The sequence below is a fragment of the Numenius arquata genome, chromosome 2, assembly GCF_964106895.1.
Source record: "Numenius arquata chromosome 2, bNumArq3.hap1.1, whole genome shotgun sequence".
Classification (NCBI taxonomy): Eukaryota; Metazoa; Chordata; class Aves; order Charadriiformes; family Scolopacidae; genus Numenius; species Numenius arquata.
This window is the reverse complement of record NC_133577.1, coordinates 53,262,506-53,282,474: the sequence shown is the minus strand read 5'-3', so window position 1 is coordinate 53,282,474 and position 19,969 is coordinate 53,262,506. Positions and strand designations below refer to the sequence as shown.

The 19,969-nt window shown below is 48.5% G+C and overlaps 1 protein-coding gene across 1 annotated transcript in view; it reads right to left on the bottom strand.

Annotated features, from left to right (window-relative positions):
- Positions 1-4,717: 4,717 nt before the first annotated feature.
- TTBK1 (tau tubulin kinase 1) overlaps positions 4,718-19,969 on the bottom strand; it is a 97,457-nt gene continuing 82,205 nt past the window's right edge. Inside the window, exons 14-15 of the mRNA XM_074168396.1 lie at positions 6,264-7,855; positions 4,718-5,144 (exon numbers count right to left, since the gene is read on the bottom strand). Coding sequence (XP_074024497.1) covers positions 4,718-5,144; positions 6,264-7,855 — 2,019 coding nt within the window. The remainder of the gene's footprint in view (positions 5,145-6,263; positions 7,856-19,969) is intronic.

Genomic DNA, 19,969 nt, shown 5'->3' with positions numbered 1-19,969 from the left:
AAGACTCTCAGCGGAGCGTTTGCTGTATCTCATGATACCAGGCTGTCCGAAAGACACTAATGCTCCCAACACGCATGGGACCCCACAACGCTTCCCTGAACAAGTCCTGTCCGTTCCTACCACCCATGCACCTGCACGCACAGACGCAGGCACGGTGGCAGCCTGTCCCAGAAGTCCCTCCAAAACACACATGGGCACAACCATCTGCAGCTGGCCAGGAGAGACCCTGCAGCAAACATACTGATGGGGAACTACTTAATGTCAGGCTGTTCCTAGAAATTCCCACAAACATGGAAAAGTGCTGAGAAACCTGCTTCTCCTCCCCCGACCCCAAACAGTTTTCTCTACTCTTCCTAGCCATTTCCTCTGCTCTGGTCAGCTCGATCTTCTTTTTGATCTTCTTTGCAGTGAAGCAAGAACGCAGCTGCACACCACCAGCAGTGTTTGAGCAGCCCTGTGTGTCCTCAGGGCTTGACAGAGCTTGCACACCGTGTTTCTTAGCAGAGAACAGCAGGGTCTTACCTCTCCTGCCTTTCTGGGATGTGGCAGCCCACAACGTCCTGCGATGCCGGACTGGATCATCTGGCATCCCTCAACCACCTAACTTCTCCCTAATATCACAGACCCCCCCATCCCCTCCTGCCACAAACATGATCTCCTGTGTTTGCTCCAACTATGGTAGGTGCCCTTCAAGCCTCCCTGTGGCACGGAGGAAGAAGAGAGGACACAGAGTCGTCGTTGACACTTCCGTAGGGCTGTTTTCACAGTAACATTAGCAGAGAGCATCACTGCTGGTCCACCTGCCTGCCAGAAAATCTCTCCAGAGAGACATACAAGAGGAATTTCTGCAATCGGGGTGTGCTGAGCACCCCAGTGATGGGAATACCCTGGGGTCACACTCACCACTGAGCAATTGAAGGGCAGAACCTTGAATATCAGAGCCAGGGAGGAGATCCAGAGCAGCATCCACATGGCAGGGGCTTTCTTGAGTTCCTCTGCTGACACCTGAAAGAGGGATCAAGCCATCACCTCCTGCAGCACGTGGGCTGCTAAAAGGGGGCTTACAAGCATGCCTGGGCCAGGTAGCACCCTGTGACTGGCTCTGCCAGCAAAACGTGGCTCTGTGGACCACCTCTTGTCAACAAATTCTTGATACCCACTTAAACTGGAAAAGCTCAGCACCAAAGCTCCTGTAACAATAACTTTAGTGAAGGAATGAAAGAGGCAATGTGGATCCAGCCAGGATCACAGCATCTCTCGCCACAGGGAAGGGGAGCAGGTCCAGAGACCCAAACCTGTGGGATAGACGGAGACAGTCAAGCCTCATGGGAATGACCCTTGAAAACCTCTCAGCTCCTGCGCAGGCTCTCCAGGGAGAAAGCACTGCTGCAGTCAACCATCTCTCACTGCCATCACACCTGATGGCGCAGCCTTTTCTCATCCAAAACGACCGGGGGAGCACCATGCCCACTCTCCTGCTCCCCTCCATGACAGGGAGAGCCGGGAAGCAGGTCTGTGCTGGGGCAGGGAGGCTGGTAGCACAACCACAAGGAGAGATGACCCGTGCCAGCCCCAGACCTCTGTGGACCTGGCTGCACCCTCAGCCAAGCCCCATCAAACAACACTGGGAATGGCTGTTATTTTCTGTGCTGGAAATCTCTCACTGGCTTTCTGAAAGCTGCAGGACCTGCCTGGTGGTTCTCCAACGTGTGACAGCTTTGGTATGTGTTCAGCAGCACCAAGAATCTACTGGACCACAAAGAGAGTTGATACCTTGGTGTCACCAGCATCCTGACTGCTACCTGTGGTTGGGTCGTGGTAGGAAGACCTCTAAGAAGACAGCTGGGTTTCTCAGAAAACCCTTTCATAAGAAAAAGTCTCCACATTCTTGTGAAAGATTGCACTGGACAGTTGCTTCGCAACTAAAAGCCTGCCTGATTTCTTCATCTGCCATTCTTGGCTAATCCATCTTCCCTGTTTTCATGGGCCAGAGCTTCCTTCCTGACATGGGTATAGCTGGGGCATGGAAAGCTCTTCTTTAAACTTTCTCTGGAACAAATACGTTGATTGTGCTTTATTGGCCTCCCGCGATAAGGCAGGTTTGCTAACCCTGTTAACAGTCCTGTAGCCCTCTTTCCAAGTTCTTTCAATGTCATTTTTGGCATGTGTATCTAAGACCCAGATGGAGTATCTGGTTAAGTTTTCTTAAGACTGTCATCTGTTAAACTCACATGAAGTTATAGTGCCACCAGAAGAACTGTTCACACCCTCTGTCCTCTCCTTCCCCACTTCTGTTGTGTGACCAAATGCTGAACCAGACTGATGAACTCAACCAGATGAAAACCAAACCAGCAAACCGGAGCACTTGGTGTCATGCTGCATCAGCCTTTCCAGCCCCTTCACCCAGTAAGTAAGTGCCCCAGTGTAAGGGGGTGGGACAGTGCAATGAAGCAGCTGGAACTCGGAGGGACCACCGCTTTTGGTGGCAACATCAGCTCAGTCCATCAAACCACAACCTGACCTTGGAGTCCCCAGTGCTTCTCTGCAAAGATGAGGCCATATTTTTAGACTAGAAGCTGTGCTTCTTACTCTACCAGGGTGAACAACATCAATCAAAAACAGCAAATGCTTTGAGCTAGATGAAATAAATTCTTAGCATTGGCAACACTGAGGCTGTCATATAAAGAGGTAATTCCTGTCACCTGTCTTTTCAGAGGTTTTTCTGTTCAGATCAGGCACTGGAACAGGTTGCCCAGGGAAGCTGTGGATGCCCCATCCCTGGAGGTGTTCAAGGCCAGGCTGGATGGGGCTTTCAGCAACCTGGTCTAGTGGGAGGTGTCCCTGCTCAAGGCAGGGGGGTTGGAACTCGATGATCTTTAAGGTTCCTTCCAACCCAAACCATTCTATGATTCTGTGTCTAAGGAGTACCCTGTTCTCTCAGTCACCCCGTCACAGCTCTCATGCTCTTTTCCAGAACAGTTCCTGTAGGTGTGAACAACTTCAGGATTCCTCAGGCGCGATGGCTATCAGTGTGACTGCTTGTACCTATTTTAAAATGAATCAAGGTTATTACTATTACTGTCCAGATTCCTCTATCAAGCTTTGTTGTCTGCAAACAGGAAATACTGGCAGGTAGTTGCAGCTGTGGGAATGGGCGTACAGAGCAGCCCCATTTTTGTTCTGCCTCATGCAAAACTTCTTTTAGGCATCACAATGATGTGAAGCCTGAAGTACTTGTGTCTGGAGTGTTTCTCCTTGTGAGGTGAGGGGAAAATTTTGCGACTACTTCAAGATCTCATCAAGCTCAGACAGGTATCAGTCTTCCTGGCTTTCATTTTCAAACCTTCCTAATTAGTCTGGGGGCTAAAAAGTTGGTTGATTTAGTCCTAGCTGAGCGCTAAGCTTCTGCTCTGATAATATTACTCGAAGAGCACAGCCCTTGCTTTTATGGTCACGTTGTTAGTTCTCAAGCAACATGTGGAAGAGCTGAGCACCAAGAAAAGAGAAAGACATAAACTCCACCTCCGCTACTCAACCCACTCTGCTCTCGCACAGAAATGCACAAGGTGCCCACGGTGTGCCAGCAAACCTCTCATCGCAAAGCAGCAGCTTTTGATTATACTACAGGATAATAATTTCCCACCCTGCCGTGAAGGGGAACTTTCAACCACAGTGCCAAAATTCACAAACACCAAGAGCGTGACAATAAAGCACAAGGAAGTTAGGTGCAAGGGGCACCCAAGCTAAAGGCATCCAGTGACTATTCACATCTTCAGGATGGAGCTGTGTTCGGTGGACTACGGGTCTGTGGCACCAGCCACACTCAGGTCAAGAGGAACCACCCATGTTGGGAGATGTGGTCTCCACAGATCACAGTTTGGTATTTGAGACAGAAGCGGCTGCAGCGTGCTCCCTTCCCTATCAATTAGCAAGTGCTCTTATTTCCCAGCAAGCTGCCAATGCACCCTACTTCCATCTAAATACCCACCACACAGGCATCTGCTGAAACAGCAGCAGTGTCGCTGAGCAGCAATGCCAGACGGCCTCCTCTGTGGGACGTACTGGAGCAGGCAGGAGCATCCAGCAAGACCTCCCACCTGCAGAGGCATCTCTGGAAAGGAGGGAAGAGCCCCCTCCACCCTGCCCCTGCTCTTATCTCAGCGCACAAGGACGCATCCATCCCTCATGGCTAAGCTGGTGACGATCCCTTGCTAACACGGGTGGCAGGAGGTGAGCCAACACTCAGGTAGATGGTGGTGGTCAAGGCTGGCGTTTTCCCAGCGAAGAGAGCGGAGGGAGCTGCCTGTGGGACAGGAGCCTTCCTCTCCGGCAGGCCTTGCTCTCCTCACCTCTGCTCCTCTTTCCAAAGCCAGGGTGAGTGGTGGCAACTGGTATTGCTAACAGAGAGAGGGGAATGCCTGGGGAGGGAGGAGGGTCAGGCACTAGGAAGGCTGCCTGGGTCGCTGCTGCTTGGTGCTGTGCGTTAGCAAGCGTGAGCTGCGGGCTGGATGTCTCCCTTGAAGAAGGCTCCGTGGCTCAGAGGCTCTCAGGCCCGTGGGAGCTGATCGCGTCGGTGTGGGGTGAGAGTGAGTGAAGCATTGAAGTACAGCTACTGCTATACACTCGTGGGTCCAGCATGGAAGGCTGTGCTGCAGCATCTCAAGTGTATACTATATGCAGAAGTTACCCAGTCTGTTGGGCTGGCAGAAGAAGATCATTATCTGGCAGCTGCCTTACTTTCCAGGGACACCTGCTTTCCTTTGGTTGCTGGACTCTGAGTCTGGGTTTTTCCTCTTTGTCGTTTTTTGGCCACATCAGGAGAGGGCAGGGAATCTCCTGTTGGCCCCAGGGCCTGAGCTGGAGGCTGAGGTCGGGGGGAAGGAGGAACTCGCTGAAGAGCAGTCCCTGGCTTATGCTGTCGGCAGGGAGAAGGACTTTCCCTCCGAGGCGGCAGCTGGCTTCTGGGGGAAGCACTGGGGTTTCTTGAAGGAAGGACAGGGCTCCGAGGGGATACACAGCTGGACCTCCGCGAGCTGCTCCGTGGAGGAAGAGAAGTGGAGCTTGGCGAAGGAGGAAGCCGACTTTGTATCTGCGTTGTTCGGCACTCGTTTGGGACACTGCCAGCCGGTCTCTGTGCCTGAAGCCTGCAGGGGAAGAGAAGAGGGAGGATGAAGGAGAATTTCTGCAAGGGGCTTCAGGCTCCTGGCGGGTTTGGCACGAATGTGGCCGGGCAATTACAAGAAGTCTCTGGCACCAGGTTGACAGGAGCTATGCTGTGAACAAGATGGGACACGGGTTTGAACACCATCCTGTAACTCTCAATGCTGTTAACTAGTTAAGCATTTGCCCTCATCCTCCAGCACCCTCTGGGACAACCCACAGGCACGATTTGGCTGATAGCACAAATCTGGGACTCTTCTTAATATACAGCAAGGATGCAACAGCCTATTTCAAGGCAGGAGATACAATCTGGGACCGTGGGCATGAGCTGGATTGCACCAGTTGGCCTCTGACAATAACTGTGCTGGAAGATAAACCAACCCACAGGGATCCTGTCCCTTCACCCCATGCCTCTGAGAAAGCAGAATTTGCTGGGCCTGTGGCAGAGCCACAGCAGCAGCTCTGCTCCTTGGCTGGACCTCCAGCCCCAAGGCCAGGCAGAAAAGCCAAACACTGCTAAATTCAGAAGGTCCACCTCTACTTACATCTCTGCGCTTATTTGATAGAGAGCCAGGTACCTCCCAAAAAAATCAAGGCACAGAGGGATGTGTCAAGAATTCAGACCATGTGGAGGTGGCCCACATGGTTCCAAAGCCCATGCATGTGCACCTCCCTCACTCCAGCTCTTTGCATGCTAGCCATCTTCTGAGGCAATCACAACTGGCAACCTCACAGCCCTTCCAGCTCTAACCTCAATAGCCAGGCCAGGTGTCCCTGCAGAGTCATGCCTGTGCCGAGTACACTGCAAATTGAGAGCTCAACACCAGAACCATCTGCTATTAGCAGGACCAGACCAAATGAAAGAGCTCGTGGAAGGCAAAAAGGGGCAAGAGAAGAGGGGCTTGGCACTTTGGCCACACTGAGCCAAAGAAGACAGAGAGGTAGGAATTTCACACCCCGGTGAGCTGAAATGACTGTAGGAAACAGGCACGGATCACACACTGAAACCAAGTGAAAGGTAAAGCAGTGGGAGGTGAGCAAAGCCCTGGATGATCTTCCTTAACAAGTCCAACATTTCGCATTGCTCACCGTTTTGGTCTTACCTGTAGGCAACAGCTGCATCCTGCGGGGAGCTACACAGCACTGACATCCCGACGGCCGCGGAGCTCTCGGACTTTGCCACTTCTAGTGGTATTTTCACCGGGGTGATGGGCCGAGGAATTCTGCTCCTTGTGCTTATGGCTCTCTCTTCTTTCCCCAGGAGGGCAGCCTTCTCCTTCCCTGCCTTCCTCGGGATGGAGTCATCAGAGTCGTGGGTGTCCTCCTCAGAACCGGTGGCCGACAGGGTTTCTGAGGCCCGCCGCCTCTCATCGCTGGAGGACGCTGAGGAAGAGGCCCCTGAGGCCAGCCGAAGAAGGCGGTTTTGCCTCTTCTCCATCACTAGGCGAGCCAAGTCAGGATGCTTTGCCCTCTTATAAAGCCTCTCTTTGGCCGAGAGAGAAGTTGAAAGGTCTGAGCCAGTGTCCTCCTCAGAGAACAAAATGGGTATCCGACTTCTATACCTGGAGCCCAGAGGTCTTCTGGGGCCCTGCTGCAGTGTGTCCAGGAGGGGCTCTGCTCGCTTAAGGTGTTCTACCGATGCTGACTTCTCAAGCTCAGGTTCCCTTGCGACCACCTTGCCAGGCTCTTCCAAATCCAGCGAGAGCACCACTTTGTCGGAGAGCTCCGGCTTGTCCTCAGGAGGCTTTGCTACGCCATTGGGAAGCGTCAGCTGCTCCCCCGCTGCCTCTGAGGTGGTTTCAATGTGATTAACTGAAAGTGCGCAGCTCTCCGTCTCTGCCCCCTCTAGCCCCGAATGTATGCTTCCGTTCTCTACCAGCACCAGGTTGTCCTCCAGCTCTTCTTCGATAATGACCTCCTCAAACTGGCCCGGAGGGCAGTATTCCTCATGCCTCATCATCTGGCCGCTGGAAGACATGACATTTAAGTGGGTCTTTTCAGCAATATGAACAAATGTGCGCTCAACTTTGGTAAAGGGGGAGGAGGCTGTAGCCACGGCCACGGGAGGCTTTGGTTCAGATTTAAGGACTGAGGAGAGGGTCCCTGGCTCGGATACATCCAGTTGGCTACCCATAGGCTGTGGCCGCTCGCTCTGAGGTGTCAGTGCAGCAAGAGTGCCCAGATCAACTTCTGGAGCCAAGTCTGTGGTCACCGGCGACTTCTTCAGATCACCCGGTGAAAACAGCACTAGTGTTTTTGAGCCTTCCTCCAGCTCCAGGTCCCCGTCAGCAGTGGACGCTCGACCTTTGGATCCCTTCTGGTCATCAGCCAGGAGCGTGGATGGTGCGCACTCCTGGCTGTGCTCTGTGCTTTTTTGACTCAGGTCACTGCTGGAACCACTGTGCATGTCAATCTCGTCCCCTTCCTCCTCCACCTCCTCCTCTTCATCTTCTTCCTCCTCGTCTTCTTCCTCATCTTCTTCCTCCTCCTCTTTTCCGTTCATTTCCAGATAAGGCTCCAGAGGTTTGCAAGGAGCAGTCAAGACAACATTTGAAAAATCAACTTTCTTTATCCGCTGGGATACCTTAGGCTTTTCCCAGTAGTCTGACACATCTTTTCTGAAGTCTTGATAAGGCAAACTTAAAGGCACCGCCTTGGGCAGACCATTCATTTCAAATGACTTCAGCATATATGCCTGCAAGAAGACAGACGTGACAAAAGAAAAGGTCAGTATTCAGACATAGCACGGACACAGAAGATATCAGGACCAATAGCCTTGGGAAGCATCAGTGGAAAGCATCTGGTCCATCACGCTTCCAAAATACATGCCTGAGCAGCGATCACTTGATCATTCAATTTGTACAAACCTTAGAAAGGAGAGATTCACAGAGACATATTAATGAAGGCAAAAAAAAAAATGTGCCAAAAGAGCTCCTTTGTTAGCAGTCTTTAACCTGGACCTATAAGAGCTATTTGCAAGCACTTCCTCAGGACTTTCTCATGTTTCCCCATCTTCTTCGGTATTTATATATTTATTTCTGTATTTCTATATTTACATATTCCTTACTGGAACAATTCAGCAACTCTCTTTCACGCCCAGGCCAGAGTGAACTCAGGGGGCGCCCCTGTGCTAGATGAATTTCTCGATCACTTTTCAGTACCATCCACTGCTCTTGTGGGGACGATACCCCTTGTAGCGCTCATGGTGCTCCCCTGCTGTGCTGTTCCTCCCTCCCTTCTGCTTCCACCTCCCTCCAGCAACTCCCAATTCTGTCTTTTCCAGGCTTCTGCGTGAAAGCTGATGTATAAAGTACCATTATTGGACTCTGGGGTGTCCGACCATGAAAAGCAACGGGAGGACAGGACAGAGGACGTTTCTCGAGCAGCAGTCTGTGGCGGAGACAGCCCATGAGGCACCGGGAGGAGGCTGTGAAATGATTGCAGATAATACTAACAGAAAAGCAGCAGCTCACACACACACACACACGTGCGCGCGCTTGACCAAGCAACCAAAACAAAAGGGCAAAATAAATAAGAAATGCCCATCCGTGTTTGGCCTAATTAACAATTGGTTGTAAATGATAAACCACAGCAGCACCACTCTGCAAAATGGATTTAAAAAAAAACCACCAACATTTAGGTCACCCTTCTATTAAGAAGGCTGGAAAACAAAAGCCTCTCCATAAACTCAACCAGTCAATAATGTGTCACGTTACCCTTGAAAAGTCCTAATCATGAGCAGAACATCTCACGCTCCAAACATCTGCATTTTCAAGCGGCATTTGACAGCGTCAGAGGATATTTAGGCTACACGACTAAACGAGCACCCATTTAACTACGTGGGTCACGGAGCTGCCAACAGCTAGCACGTTCACCTGGCTGGGGGAACAGGTCTTTTTGGTCTCTGGGTTGGAGGGGGGGGAAAGCTCTCAATAGCTTTTCAGTCCAATGAGACAATTCCAAATTGTCCTGAAAAATCTGCATGTTGTTCTGTGCAGAGCAACCGCCCCATTAGTATGCCTGAAAAACGGAACGTCTTTATGTTCTTGTATAACAGGGACATTTCAAATAGATTGGTGGGCAGCATCAAGCTGTTATGCTTGGTGATAAGCTGTTATCCACTTAATATTTATTTTTATATCTTATAATTAAAACACACACTCAGTTTGGCAATACTTCTGGAGTCCAAAGCTGCTTCTCTTCTTTCATTAAAGCTGAAGCCTGTCCCTGGTGACTGTGGAACTTGGACTGGTAAGAGGGACTTACTACCCTTCACAAAGGAAATTACCCACTTGGCTTCCTCCCTCATCCTCCTAATTTCTCCTCCCTCCTGATTTCTTGGAAATTAGTCCATTCAGCAGACTGGATTCTGCCTGTTGGCTGGATTTGGTTTTCCCAAGAAATACACCCACAGCCGCTGTCCCTGAAGTTCTGATCAAACAGAGGCGCTTCCCCAGTGGGACTGGGACCTAATAAAGAAGCCCTGACCAGCACCATGCCCTTGTGCTGAGCCTCCCACTGGAAAGAGCACCCCCATCCCCAACAACCTGTTGGCCTGCTGCTCTACTTCACCCTGTTCTCTAGATGCTGTTGTTGATGGTACAGCTGGAGGACCGCTGGTTGCTCTTGGCATATGTAAACCTTCAAATCTCCTCTCGGCTCTTAGGAACTTGTGTCATCTCATCTGCCTTCTGCTTAAGGAGAACTGAATCCAGTCCTGCAGCGCACATCCTATACAGGCCAGAGATACGGTTTCCGTGCCCTACAGTCTGTCCCACCAGCAGCCCTGTCTCCAGCAAACCCCTCTTTCCCTTGCATGACATCAGAAGTTTTTTCTGAGATGAGATTGCGCTAATGGATACGGCACGACATTGAGTTGGACAGCAGGACGTTGCTGTAATAAAAATAACAGTTCTTTCCTTCTTCTGCTCTGGTTCCCCTTTGCTGTCATTGAGTCGTGCTGTAGACACCATGTACTTCCATCTCTGGTTGTATAAATTCCTCGTGCTATTTAGCAAATGGACTGTCTTTCTGCCTGTCATTTCATTTTCCCTGTGTATTTTCTATTTCCCTGTGTGGACATTGCACCCCGAAGCACAACAGTGAGTGCTTCGCTTCTACTTCCCTTTGGGAGCCTTGGACTGCTTACCCTGTTGCATGCAGTACCCCAAAATTACCAGAACCTATTCCTTAAAGCAGCCTGAGACTGTGATTGTTTTGCCACTGTAAATTTACCATCCAAAGAGCATAAATATGCCAAAAAATACGAAGGACAGAAGTTACCTACAAACCCAACTAAAAGAAATTTCGCTGACATGACTCTTGTGTCAAATATTATTTTAACACATATTTTCTTACCTTCATTACTGTCATCAGCTGAAGCTGTTAACAAGGAAGACCGTCCTAGGGCATAAAAGTCTGACACTGTCTTCACTGCTGAGTTAATGTGACCAGCAGCTGGCTGCAAGTGGACACCCTGCTGAACAAGGTGTTCCCAGTTTGAAACCCCTCACTAGAGAAGCTCCTGTCCTCTCTTGGCAGTCATCATGTGTCTTTGGTACTACAGCACACTCAGCTGCTCTAGGACTATCCTCCAACGGCTGGAGAAGAAATTTGCTGCTCTGCTGTAGCGATGGGGAGGAACTGCGGGAGGATGCCAGAAGATGAGGAGGGGAGAGGCATAGCCTGTATCTTAAAATTGTAGAGTAACAAAGGTGTAAAGAATCTCTGGAGGTCTCTGCTCCAACCACCCCTCAAAGCATGACCAACTTAGAGCCAGCTGCTCCAGGCCCTGTCCAGCTGAGTTTTGAGTATCTCCAAGGGTGGAGATCCCACAACCTCTTTGGGACCCTGTCCTAGTGTATGAGGCTCTTCATGGTGAAAAAGTTTTTCTTTACATCTAATTCCTATGTCTAATTTTCTTTTCACGCAGTTTGTGTCTGTCACATCTCATTTTTTTCGCTGTGCACCTCTGAGAAGAGTCTGGCATCATCCTTTCATCAGGTAGTTCAAGGAAGAAATAAGATCCCACCCCTGTCCTTCTCTTTCTAAGGTGGAACAAACCCAGCTCTCTCAGCCTCTCCTCATGTCATCTTTTCCAGTTCCTCATCATCTTGGTGGTCCCCTGCCAGGCTCACTCCACCATGAGCGGGAACTCAAGCTGAGGCAGCCACCCCATTTTAAAAGCTACCAAGACCGAATGAGAAGAGCTAAACTGGAGCTGGACCAATCTGAGTCAAAAGGACTTTACCTCCAGCAAGCTCTGATCCCTGCCTATGTTCCCCACTTTCTCAGAAGACACACTGCCTGTCCTTGGACAGTGAACCATTTTTTCCCACCTGCTTGGGCTCAGATCTTCACTCCTGACTGTCTTTTGACTAGTCAATCGTCCAGGAATGAGGATGGCAGTACATGTGTCCGAGCGTGGGTTCCCCACAAAGTCTGCACATTTCACCTCTTTAGCACTCTGTCTCACCATAAAACTTGACTGCGCTTAAATTTAATTTGGCTAGCAATGACTTTGGGTAACAATATCTATTTGGAAGGCAATAAATATCTCTGCTTTAAATGGAGGCCAGAGTTTGAATATAGAAGGGAAGAAGAGTCAGGAGAGAAAAAGATCTACCTGCTCATATTTGGCAGAGGCAGAAACCAGACCCTTCAAGTCCATCTCTGCCCTTATGGTTATGAACAGCTAAGTGGAGACTGGGAGTTTGTCTTTACTGTAAACTGGTGGGGTTTCAAATTAGCAGGATCGTTGGCACTGGGATGTCCTCAGAGGAGACCTCTACCACCCAATATGGGCAGCAGTAAAGTTCCTACACCTCAGTGATGCTGCAAATACTGCAAGAATCAGCAAATACTGCAAAAATCAGCAAAGATGCAGCCTCCGCTTTGCTCCAGCAAGTTTACAACCATGCATTAGAAGCTCCCAGGTCTCCTTGTAACCAGGAATGTAGCCAGAGATGTTCTTCTCGGACAGCAGCATGGAGCAGGCTCATGCTGGTGGCTTCAGGAGCAGTACCGGCATCCAGCCTGTCAACGTGCTCATCTACGTCCTGCCCCATGCCAAGTCATCCCCACTCTACCCAGATCCCTACGGTAATGAAGAGTGATGACAGTGCCCGCTCTGCCTCTAGGGCTTTCTGGTGATCTCATGATTCATGAGGGCACAGAGAAGACCTACAGCTTGCCTGCGCCTGTGGCCCCGTGGCAGAGCACAGAGCCGTGCCCGGTGTCCACCAGAAAAGCCTGGTCTCTTGAGCAGCTCTGCACTGACATGGGGGAAAGGGACCAGCTTCCCGTGCGAGTCTAATCATTTTTCTCTTAGACGGTAGGATTTGGGTGTGGGTTTTTTTTTTTTCCTCTCCCATCTCTTGGTTTTAAACAGTTTAAATGCATTAATTTGTAAAAAAAAACAAAACAAACCCAACAACAGTTACAGGAAAAAAAAAATCACAATATTTGCCTAACTCATAAAAGCAGGAAACGCCACAACTCTTCTATCTACCGTTCTGTTTAAGCCCATGCTCTGAGCCTTATCTCAGACCACAGTTACCACCATGGCATCAGTGCATCCTTCTCCAGACGTGCACATCTGCCACATACCAACAGCTTTACAGAGGCAAAATAAAACACACTTTGAGGCGTTCAGCATGGAGCAGATGGGCTTTGGACCCTGCGAGATGCAGACTCAGAAGAAAACTGACAATCCGTACAATTCCCAGGAGAAAAAAAAGGGCTCACACACTGCACAACCTCCTGTCAGTCCCAGAACACAGCCTAACCCTAGCTCTTCCTCCCAGCCCGTCACCTGCCTGTACAAATTGCTCTCTGCCTTCGAGGAGGTGGGGTCTCGTGCTCCTCCTGCAAGGGGGAAAGTTTCCACCACCCCTTCCACAGGTACCAGAGCCTTTGCCCGCAGCCTCGCTCTCCAGCAGCTTCCAGAGAAACACTGAATTAGTAACTGTGCACTTCACACCACAGAAACAGAGTCTATCACTGTGTTTCCTCTTCCAACCTGATCCCAGACAGACCAACAGCAACTGGGGTTGAATCGCATGCCGCTCTCCAGCAGAGACTGCTTTCAGATGGTTACCATGAAAGGCAGAGCATGGATGGATCCATTGACCAGCCCAGGCAGGAGCACTTTACTTGCAGGACAGCCACAATTCTGCATCCATCTCCCTGAGGGAGGTTTTGGGGAGGCGGAGGGCCTGGAGGTCTACTAGATGTTCTTAAACACCTCGTCAAATGTCTGATGGGAGAGAGCCACCCACCGGCTCTACGCATGCCGCGCTGCCAGCCAGGGGAAGATGCCCAGAGTAGAGAAACCAAGAGAAATGTGATAAGCCGTTTCTGCTGTGTTCATAGGCGTTGAACAGTATTAGCTTAAGTTTAGACAGTTTGGATGCTGGTAACCATCAAGGCAGAGCTCTAAAAAATTACAGAAGCTGGGGCTAGTTGTAACCCGCTGCTGTGATATGACTGGGTTCAAGTCAGCGAAATCGGGACAGGCCTAAATTTATGTAAATTGAACTCACAGCGTGGCCTTCCCAAAGTGCACGAAACACGTCTCCGACAGTCACGGAACTTTGTTTCTATTCCCGCATCTGTCTTAACTGCAAGTTTTCGGCGATCGCATTAGTAAACGATACTTAAACTCTCCCTGTTCTACCAGAGCCCCTTCCTCTCCCTGCCCGATGCTCCCACGTAGGCAAAGATGAGCAGAGGACACCCCCCCCGGAGCTGGAAAGCAAAGGGAGTAAAAAAACAAAGCAAGAAAGCAAACAAAAAACCCAGCCATCACCAAGGTGCTGCCTTCGATTCTTTAATAAGATTTTGGTAGTATACAAGCTTTTTTTTTTTCTTTTTTTTTTTTCTTTTTTTTTTTTTTCCCCGATTGTCTGGATTAACATACATGGATTTAAAAAAGGCACAAAATCCATTGCACAGCTTCTGTTTCGTTTGTTTTTGATGACATTGCCTGTTCATTGTGGTTTCAAGTGTAGGATTTTACAGTACTCTGCAGCATTTACAGCATGGTCTACATACAGGTAATCAATGCATGCTTTTATACAGGAGACAGAATTCAACTTCTCTCTCAATATTTCTATGTACACAATAATACAGTGTTTTTCTTCTGAAAAAAGCTTTAAATTGGTCTTGCATGCTCGGTGTGCCAGAAGAATTAGTGCAAGCATATATTACAGTGTTATTGCAGTACAAAAAGGGGTTAACCTTAGGCTCTAAAGGGATTAGGTACAGGAAGAATAAAAAGACTCAAGGAAAACAAGCTTTGGATCCCTTCAGTCAACTACGTCCTTCCAAACGGATCCCTACTCAGTACCGCCGTTAAAGCTACAGCAGGCTGCTTCCCCTCTGTCTCCCTGCTGCCCTCCCCCTGAGACGACCTTCCACAGCTTCTTCAGACCTTCTGTCCCTAGCAGCCGATGAGGACCTCTGGTAATTCCCAGGAAGCCCTTCTGCTGTGCCTCCGAATGCCGGAGACCTGCTTGAAGGGGACTTTCCTGAGATCCACTGCTTCAAGCAACCTCAATTCCCAGCAGATGAAGTTTATCAAGCAAACCAGGAAGCACAACAGGTCACCTACAGCTTTTGTCTCCTCTCGGTAGCAATGACTGCAGAAACCCACGTTCACCTCCCACTTGAACAGCAGTTGGTTAAATATGGTTTGGACTCTCTCCTGCTTAGCAGTGACAGAAGTCTAACCGGTGACACAAGGTAATGCAAAGGAAGGATATGCTGGTCCCTGAGATTCTTCATGGGAGCTGGAAAGTCCGAGAAGCAGAAATCAAGTTCCCAACAAGATGTTAATTGCTCCATTGGGAATGGGAAGAGGCCTTAGTCCTGAGAGATGCAGATGGCACACAGAGAGCAAGAGCCGTAGTCCGGTCTTCCCTGTAACAGCTTTGATTTGGATACTATCAGGACCTTAGCATATCCTGGAAGTGACATTATCCTCTGCCAACATAGACTAAAGCTTGTTTGGGACTGGGAGATCTGGCAGGATTGACAACAGTGAGTGGAAAAAAACCCTAGAATCTGAGTTTCTGAAGCAGCTCTTTCTTCAAACCAGCATCAGATGAGGTAAAAGTAGCAGGGGCCTTAGAGCTGCCAGGCTTGCTTGCAGGACCTCCACGTTCCAAGAATCAGCACCATAAATGTCAGAGAGATGTTCTTTCCAGCATCTTACCATCAAACAAATGCTCCACAGCCTTTTCTCTTTTTAAATTTTTTTTTTTTTTTTTTAAACCAAGGCAAATAGGACACTCCGGTCCTATGCTGGGTAAGTGCTCTGCTCCTCCCTATTTGTGCTTTCACATGTTGTTAGGTTTGTGCCAGTTTTCCTAGCGTCTTGGACGGAAGCAATAGCTCTGTAAAGGTGGTACGCCTGCCACTTAGCTTCCCACCTCTGCACCCACCGGTGGCTCCAGCAAGAGTCAAGGCAGAGCTCCCTGTCTGAGCAGACACGGGGACCACCTCATTTTCATCAGTCAGAAGAGACTCGGGAAATGGCGAGCAAAGTGGAAGGAAATGATAATTCAAAAAATTGTTCTAGTCCCTAATTGTAAAGGCAACTTAATAGCAGCAAGAAAGAAGAAGAAGGAGGTTCTGAAAGCTAAACATCTTCCTTAGTCATAAAAATAACCAGAAGTCAGCAGTGCTGCGTTAAGAACCTGATCTGGCTTTTTTTTTCAGGAAGGACTAAGCTGAAGGGGCAAGAGTCCCACGGAAATCCTCCTTATCTGACTTGTTCAGAGGAAATTTGTCATTACTGCGCTTCATGTTGCCAGATCAATTAATTGCACTCATAATTAAACTGAGTAACTTGTTGGAGTCGTCGGAGGAAGCCCTGGGGATTCTTATGAGGCAAGTGCACTAGATGAGGTAACCGACTTGAAACACTTTGCATATGAAAAAATAAAACCTCCAAACATAAAGCAATTTTCTTTTCAAACACTAGAAGACATGCAAGTGAATGTAAAGTGGGGATTGCCTCCAATCCCCAGGTTACATGTTTAGCAGCTTGTTTAAAACGTACATTCATTGTAACATCATTTTTTTTTTCAATGGCAGGTGTAATACAAGGAGTTGCAATACATCAAATAAGACTTAGCAACATTTCCCAGAAATTAATCCTTGCGCTTCCCGTGGAACTGCAAACGCAGGTCTGTGTGTTACAGCCACCCAACCACAAAACGCACGGTACAAAGATGCAACAAAAAGGAAGGCAGTACCGCAGTGATCAGCCTTTACACATTTTATTTAAGGTTTTAAACATCACCCAAATTAGGTGTTTGCATACTAACAAGTGATGTCCCAAATGGCAGCACCGCTCCTAGCGCCAGAATACTCTGCCACCAGCTGATGGCGAATGGAGGGGTACGCACGCTACGAGACACCGAGTTAAGAAAACTGGGCTGGGCCAGGTTGCCAAAATCAGATCTGCAGCGTTTAAAGGAGGCCAAGTGTGCCACCTGAACCAGACACCACCTTCTGTAACCAACCCAGATTCGTTCTTTTGCAACAGCCTGTTGAGCACTTGGACGTGGGTGAAGTGGCCCGTGACCAGTCCAGAAACGCTTCTGTAAGGGCATGACCACGTGTGGCCATTCACGCTCCACGTGTGGGTCATGAACACATAGAAATATACATACAATCAGAAATGGAAGCTCCAGCAAAAAGCATCCCAACATCACCCTGGGGGTAAGAGTGACATCAGGAAGCACATCTAGCTTACTTTGGTCAGCCTCTCCAGAAGCTGTAATCTCCTCCAGTCACCCTGGGGAGGGCTGGCGACTACGGGGGAAGCAGGTCAAGAAAAAAGCACCCCACGTTCTCCAGCTGAGAAATATATGGGGTGATTTATTGACTTTAAACACTAACAGGAGTTTAGGGGTTTGTAAATCGTCCGTGATTTCCAAGGCTTCAGACCTTGCCCGCTAGGAAATACAACTTTATTTTCTTCAGCTAGCCTCTTGAAGCCCATCTGTTACCCAAGCAGAGCTAGACAAATATACAATAGCTATCTCCAAATAGTTCTTTCCTCTTTGTCACCAAAGTAAAAAGAGAAAAGAAAAAAATAAAAATAAAAGTTTCTCTTTTGAATAGATTGGGATAAAAGAGCCCTTTCTTATTCAATGTGAAAGTGTAAAAATGGTCTCAGCTCCAAATAAAGTTCTGAAAGTGGCGTGAATAGATGTCCACTGACAGCAATTAATCAAAGGAGTCATTCATTTAACCCAGCAGTTTACAATAAAAATAAATTAGGTCATTGACGCAGTATTATGTGGCTGTAATATAAACATGACTGGATACCACAGAGACTCCACCTCGCCTAAGGGAGGGATGGAAGACCCACTGGACAAACACAGTTGCTGTCTGTCACCGATCCCTCCAGATGAGCAGTAGAAAATCTCCTTATATTTCAAGAATAATCTTGTGCCGCTCTCAGGCACTTGAAGTTCCACATCATGGAAGATTAACTGATGGAGGTGTGAGAGGAAGGACACTAGAGAACAGGAGAAGGACTGAACACACCTTTCCATGCTTCCTGATCTTCTGTCTCACAGTGCATCCTACCGTGGAGCTATTTTACGATAGAGCGCTAAACTAGCGATGGTTCTGTTTTCTGGCCTTAATTTATTTACATCGGAACACAGCACCAGATTCAAATAGTGCATTTTTACACGAGAGAGCAAGTGAAGTTCCTGGTGATTTGCAGTCAAAGAAATGCCTCAATGATAACTTGTTGTATTTGGTATAGAGGTCCCACCCACCGTCCCGACAACTTCTAGATCATGAAATAATATTCTGCCTCCTGGAATTCTCTCTCTGCAATCAAACTCTTCACATCTGGCTTCATCCTGACGTATCCTGGAAAGGCTTTATTTGCTGCTACTTCCTCCAGTGGCCCCCATGTCACACAGCGGGGAAGTGACTCAAAGGAAAAATAAAGCACTTGGGGACCTTTTGGGTTAAGAGGCCATAGGAGGATACAAGAACTGGGACTATTAGTGTTTCTGAATAAACTCTGGAAAGGCTAAATCGAGGTGTTTGCCCTGGTTTCCCATCTGACCGCAGAAGACTTCTACTACAAAACAAATTATCAAGTCTCTCAGAAGAGGCCGTAGGCTTTGGGGCAGTGTAGTCAATGACAAAGATGGTACCCAAGCCTGGCGATGCTAATGAAACAAAAGACAAATGAGGTAGTTAAACACTCCAAAGCGAACCCTTTGGAAAGAAATGTTTGAAGCACAGAGCAGAGCAATCTCCCAAATGACATTTGTTTTGTGTCTCATCTTGAATTGCTCATAGCCTAGAGGAGCTAGAAAAGAAGGTGGATGTTAACTGGCTTTAGTCACCTTTGGAAAAGAAAGGCAGAAGTCTAGGGAAGCTGCCAAGGACACCCTTCCCTATTATCGCCGATCAGTTTGAAACAACAGGGCTCTTTGCACAAGTCCTATACGCAAAAAATACATCAAAAATCAATATTTTTTTTTTTTTTTTCCACCTCAAAAAGGAGAAAAGATTGTTGACTGCTTCCTAAAGGCACGCTCCCTTCTCATATAACACCCGGGTTTGAGCGCTGGGGAGAGCCAGCTGCCAAGTGGGAATGCAGAAGAAACCTGCAGCTGGTTTAAAACAAGCAGCTACTTCGATGGCGTAATGCCAGGGGCACAGGCCAGATCAGGGAAGAACTGTCATTGTACGTGTCAGAGTCAGGAACGCTAATCCTCGGGGGAAAAAAAAACACCACTCTGTGATAACTCCAGACAAGAGAGGCAATGAGAGGAAACACCAGTGAGCTAAAGTTAAGAGTTAACGAACAAAGCGTCTCTCGCACTTAAAATTGCCCCGTCCTGGTTGTTGGAAATACCCTAGTTATTTATATTTTTATTTGGATCCCCTTCTGGCAACTCCCAGGCTGGAGAAAGGGGATAGCCAATTTTACCAGCTCGAAAAACATCCAGTTGGAAGAGCTTGTACTGTTTGCAACTGGAGTTGAGACATTTTCTCACTCACAGAGACCAGGCATCAATTTAAATGGAACTTAGAGACAAGCTCACAACAATAGAAGCGGTGTTTAACCAGCTATTTACACGGTCTGCAACCACAGATGGTAGCTGTGTCTTAAGGGAAAGCATTTCCAGCTCTCTAAATTTAGCTGCTCATGTACACAGCAATTTGGGGGAGTTTTCTAAGTCCCAAAGATTCCAGGATTTGAAACACCTGAAACAGTCCTGAAAATGGAGGGTATCTTTCATTATCATCTCCGAAATGAAACTGCCTCTAAACAACACGATCACTATTCCTCACACAGACTCCACATAGAGCTGAGACTGCTCCAAGTGCCAAAATGTGCCGGTTTTCACTGTCTCCTCCAAGGAAAGCAGAGGGAGGGAAGGCAAGAGGCTGATCAAAGTGCCGCAGGGACTGTATGGTGCCACATGAGATACGCAATGCGTAGGAAACTGGTGCAGGAAGCAAACCTCACAGATTCTTGGGAACGGCAAAGGCAGGAGTTAGTGCGGGTACCCAGGGATGCGATAAGGATGCGAGGGATGAGATATCACATATGGCAACGGAGGTAGACCAGGAGGGCAGGTGATTGCGTTGAGTGGGACCCGCACTGGCAACTGGGATGGAGTAAAAAAGAGTTCTGTCACCTAGCGAAGAGATGGGATAGGCAAAGGGGAACAAAGAGGCAACCAGATCTAAGAGAGCTTCTCACATCAGGTGAAGATGAGGGGGTTCTACCTTCTCATCACATTGTATGTGAAGC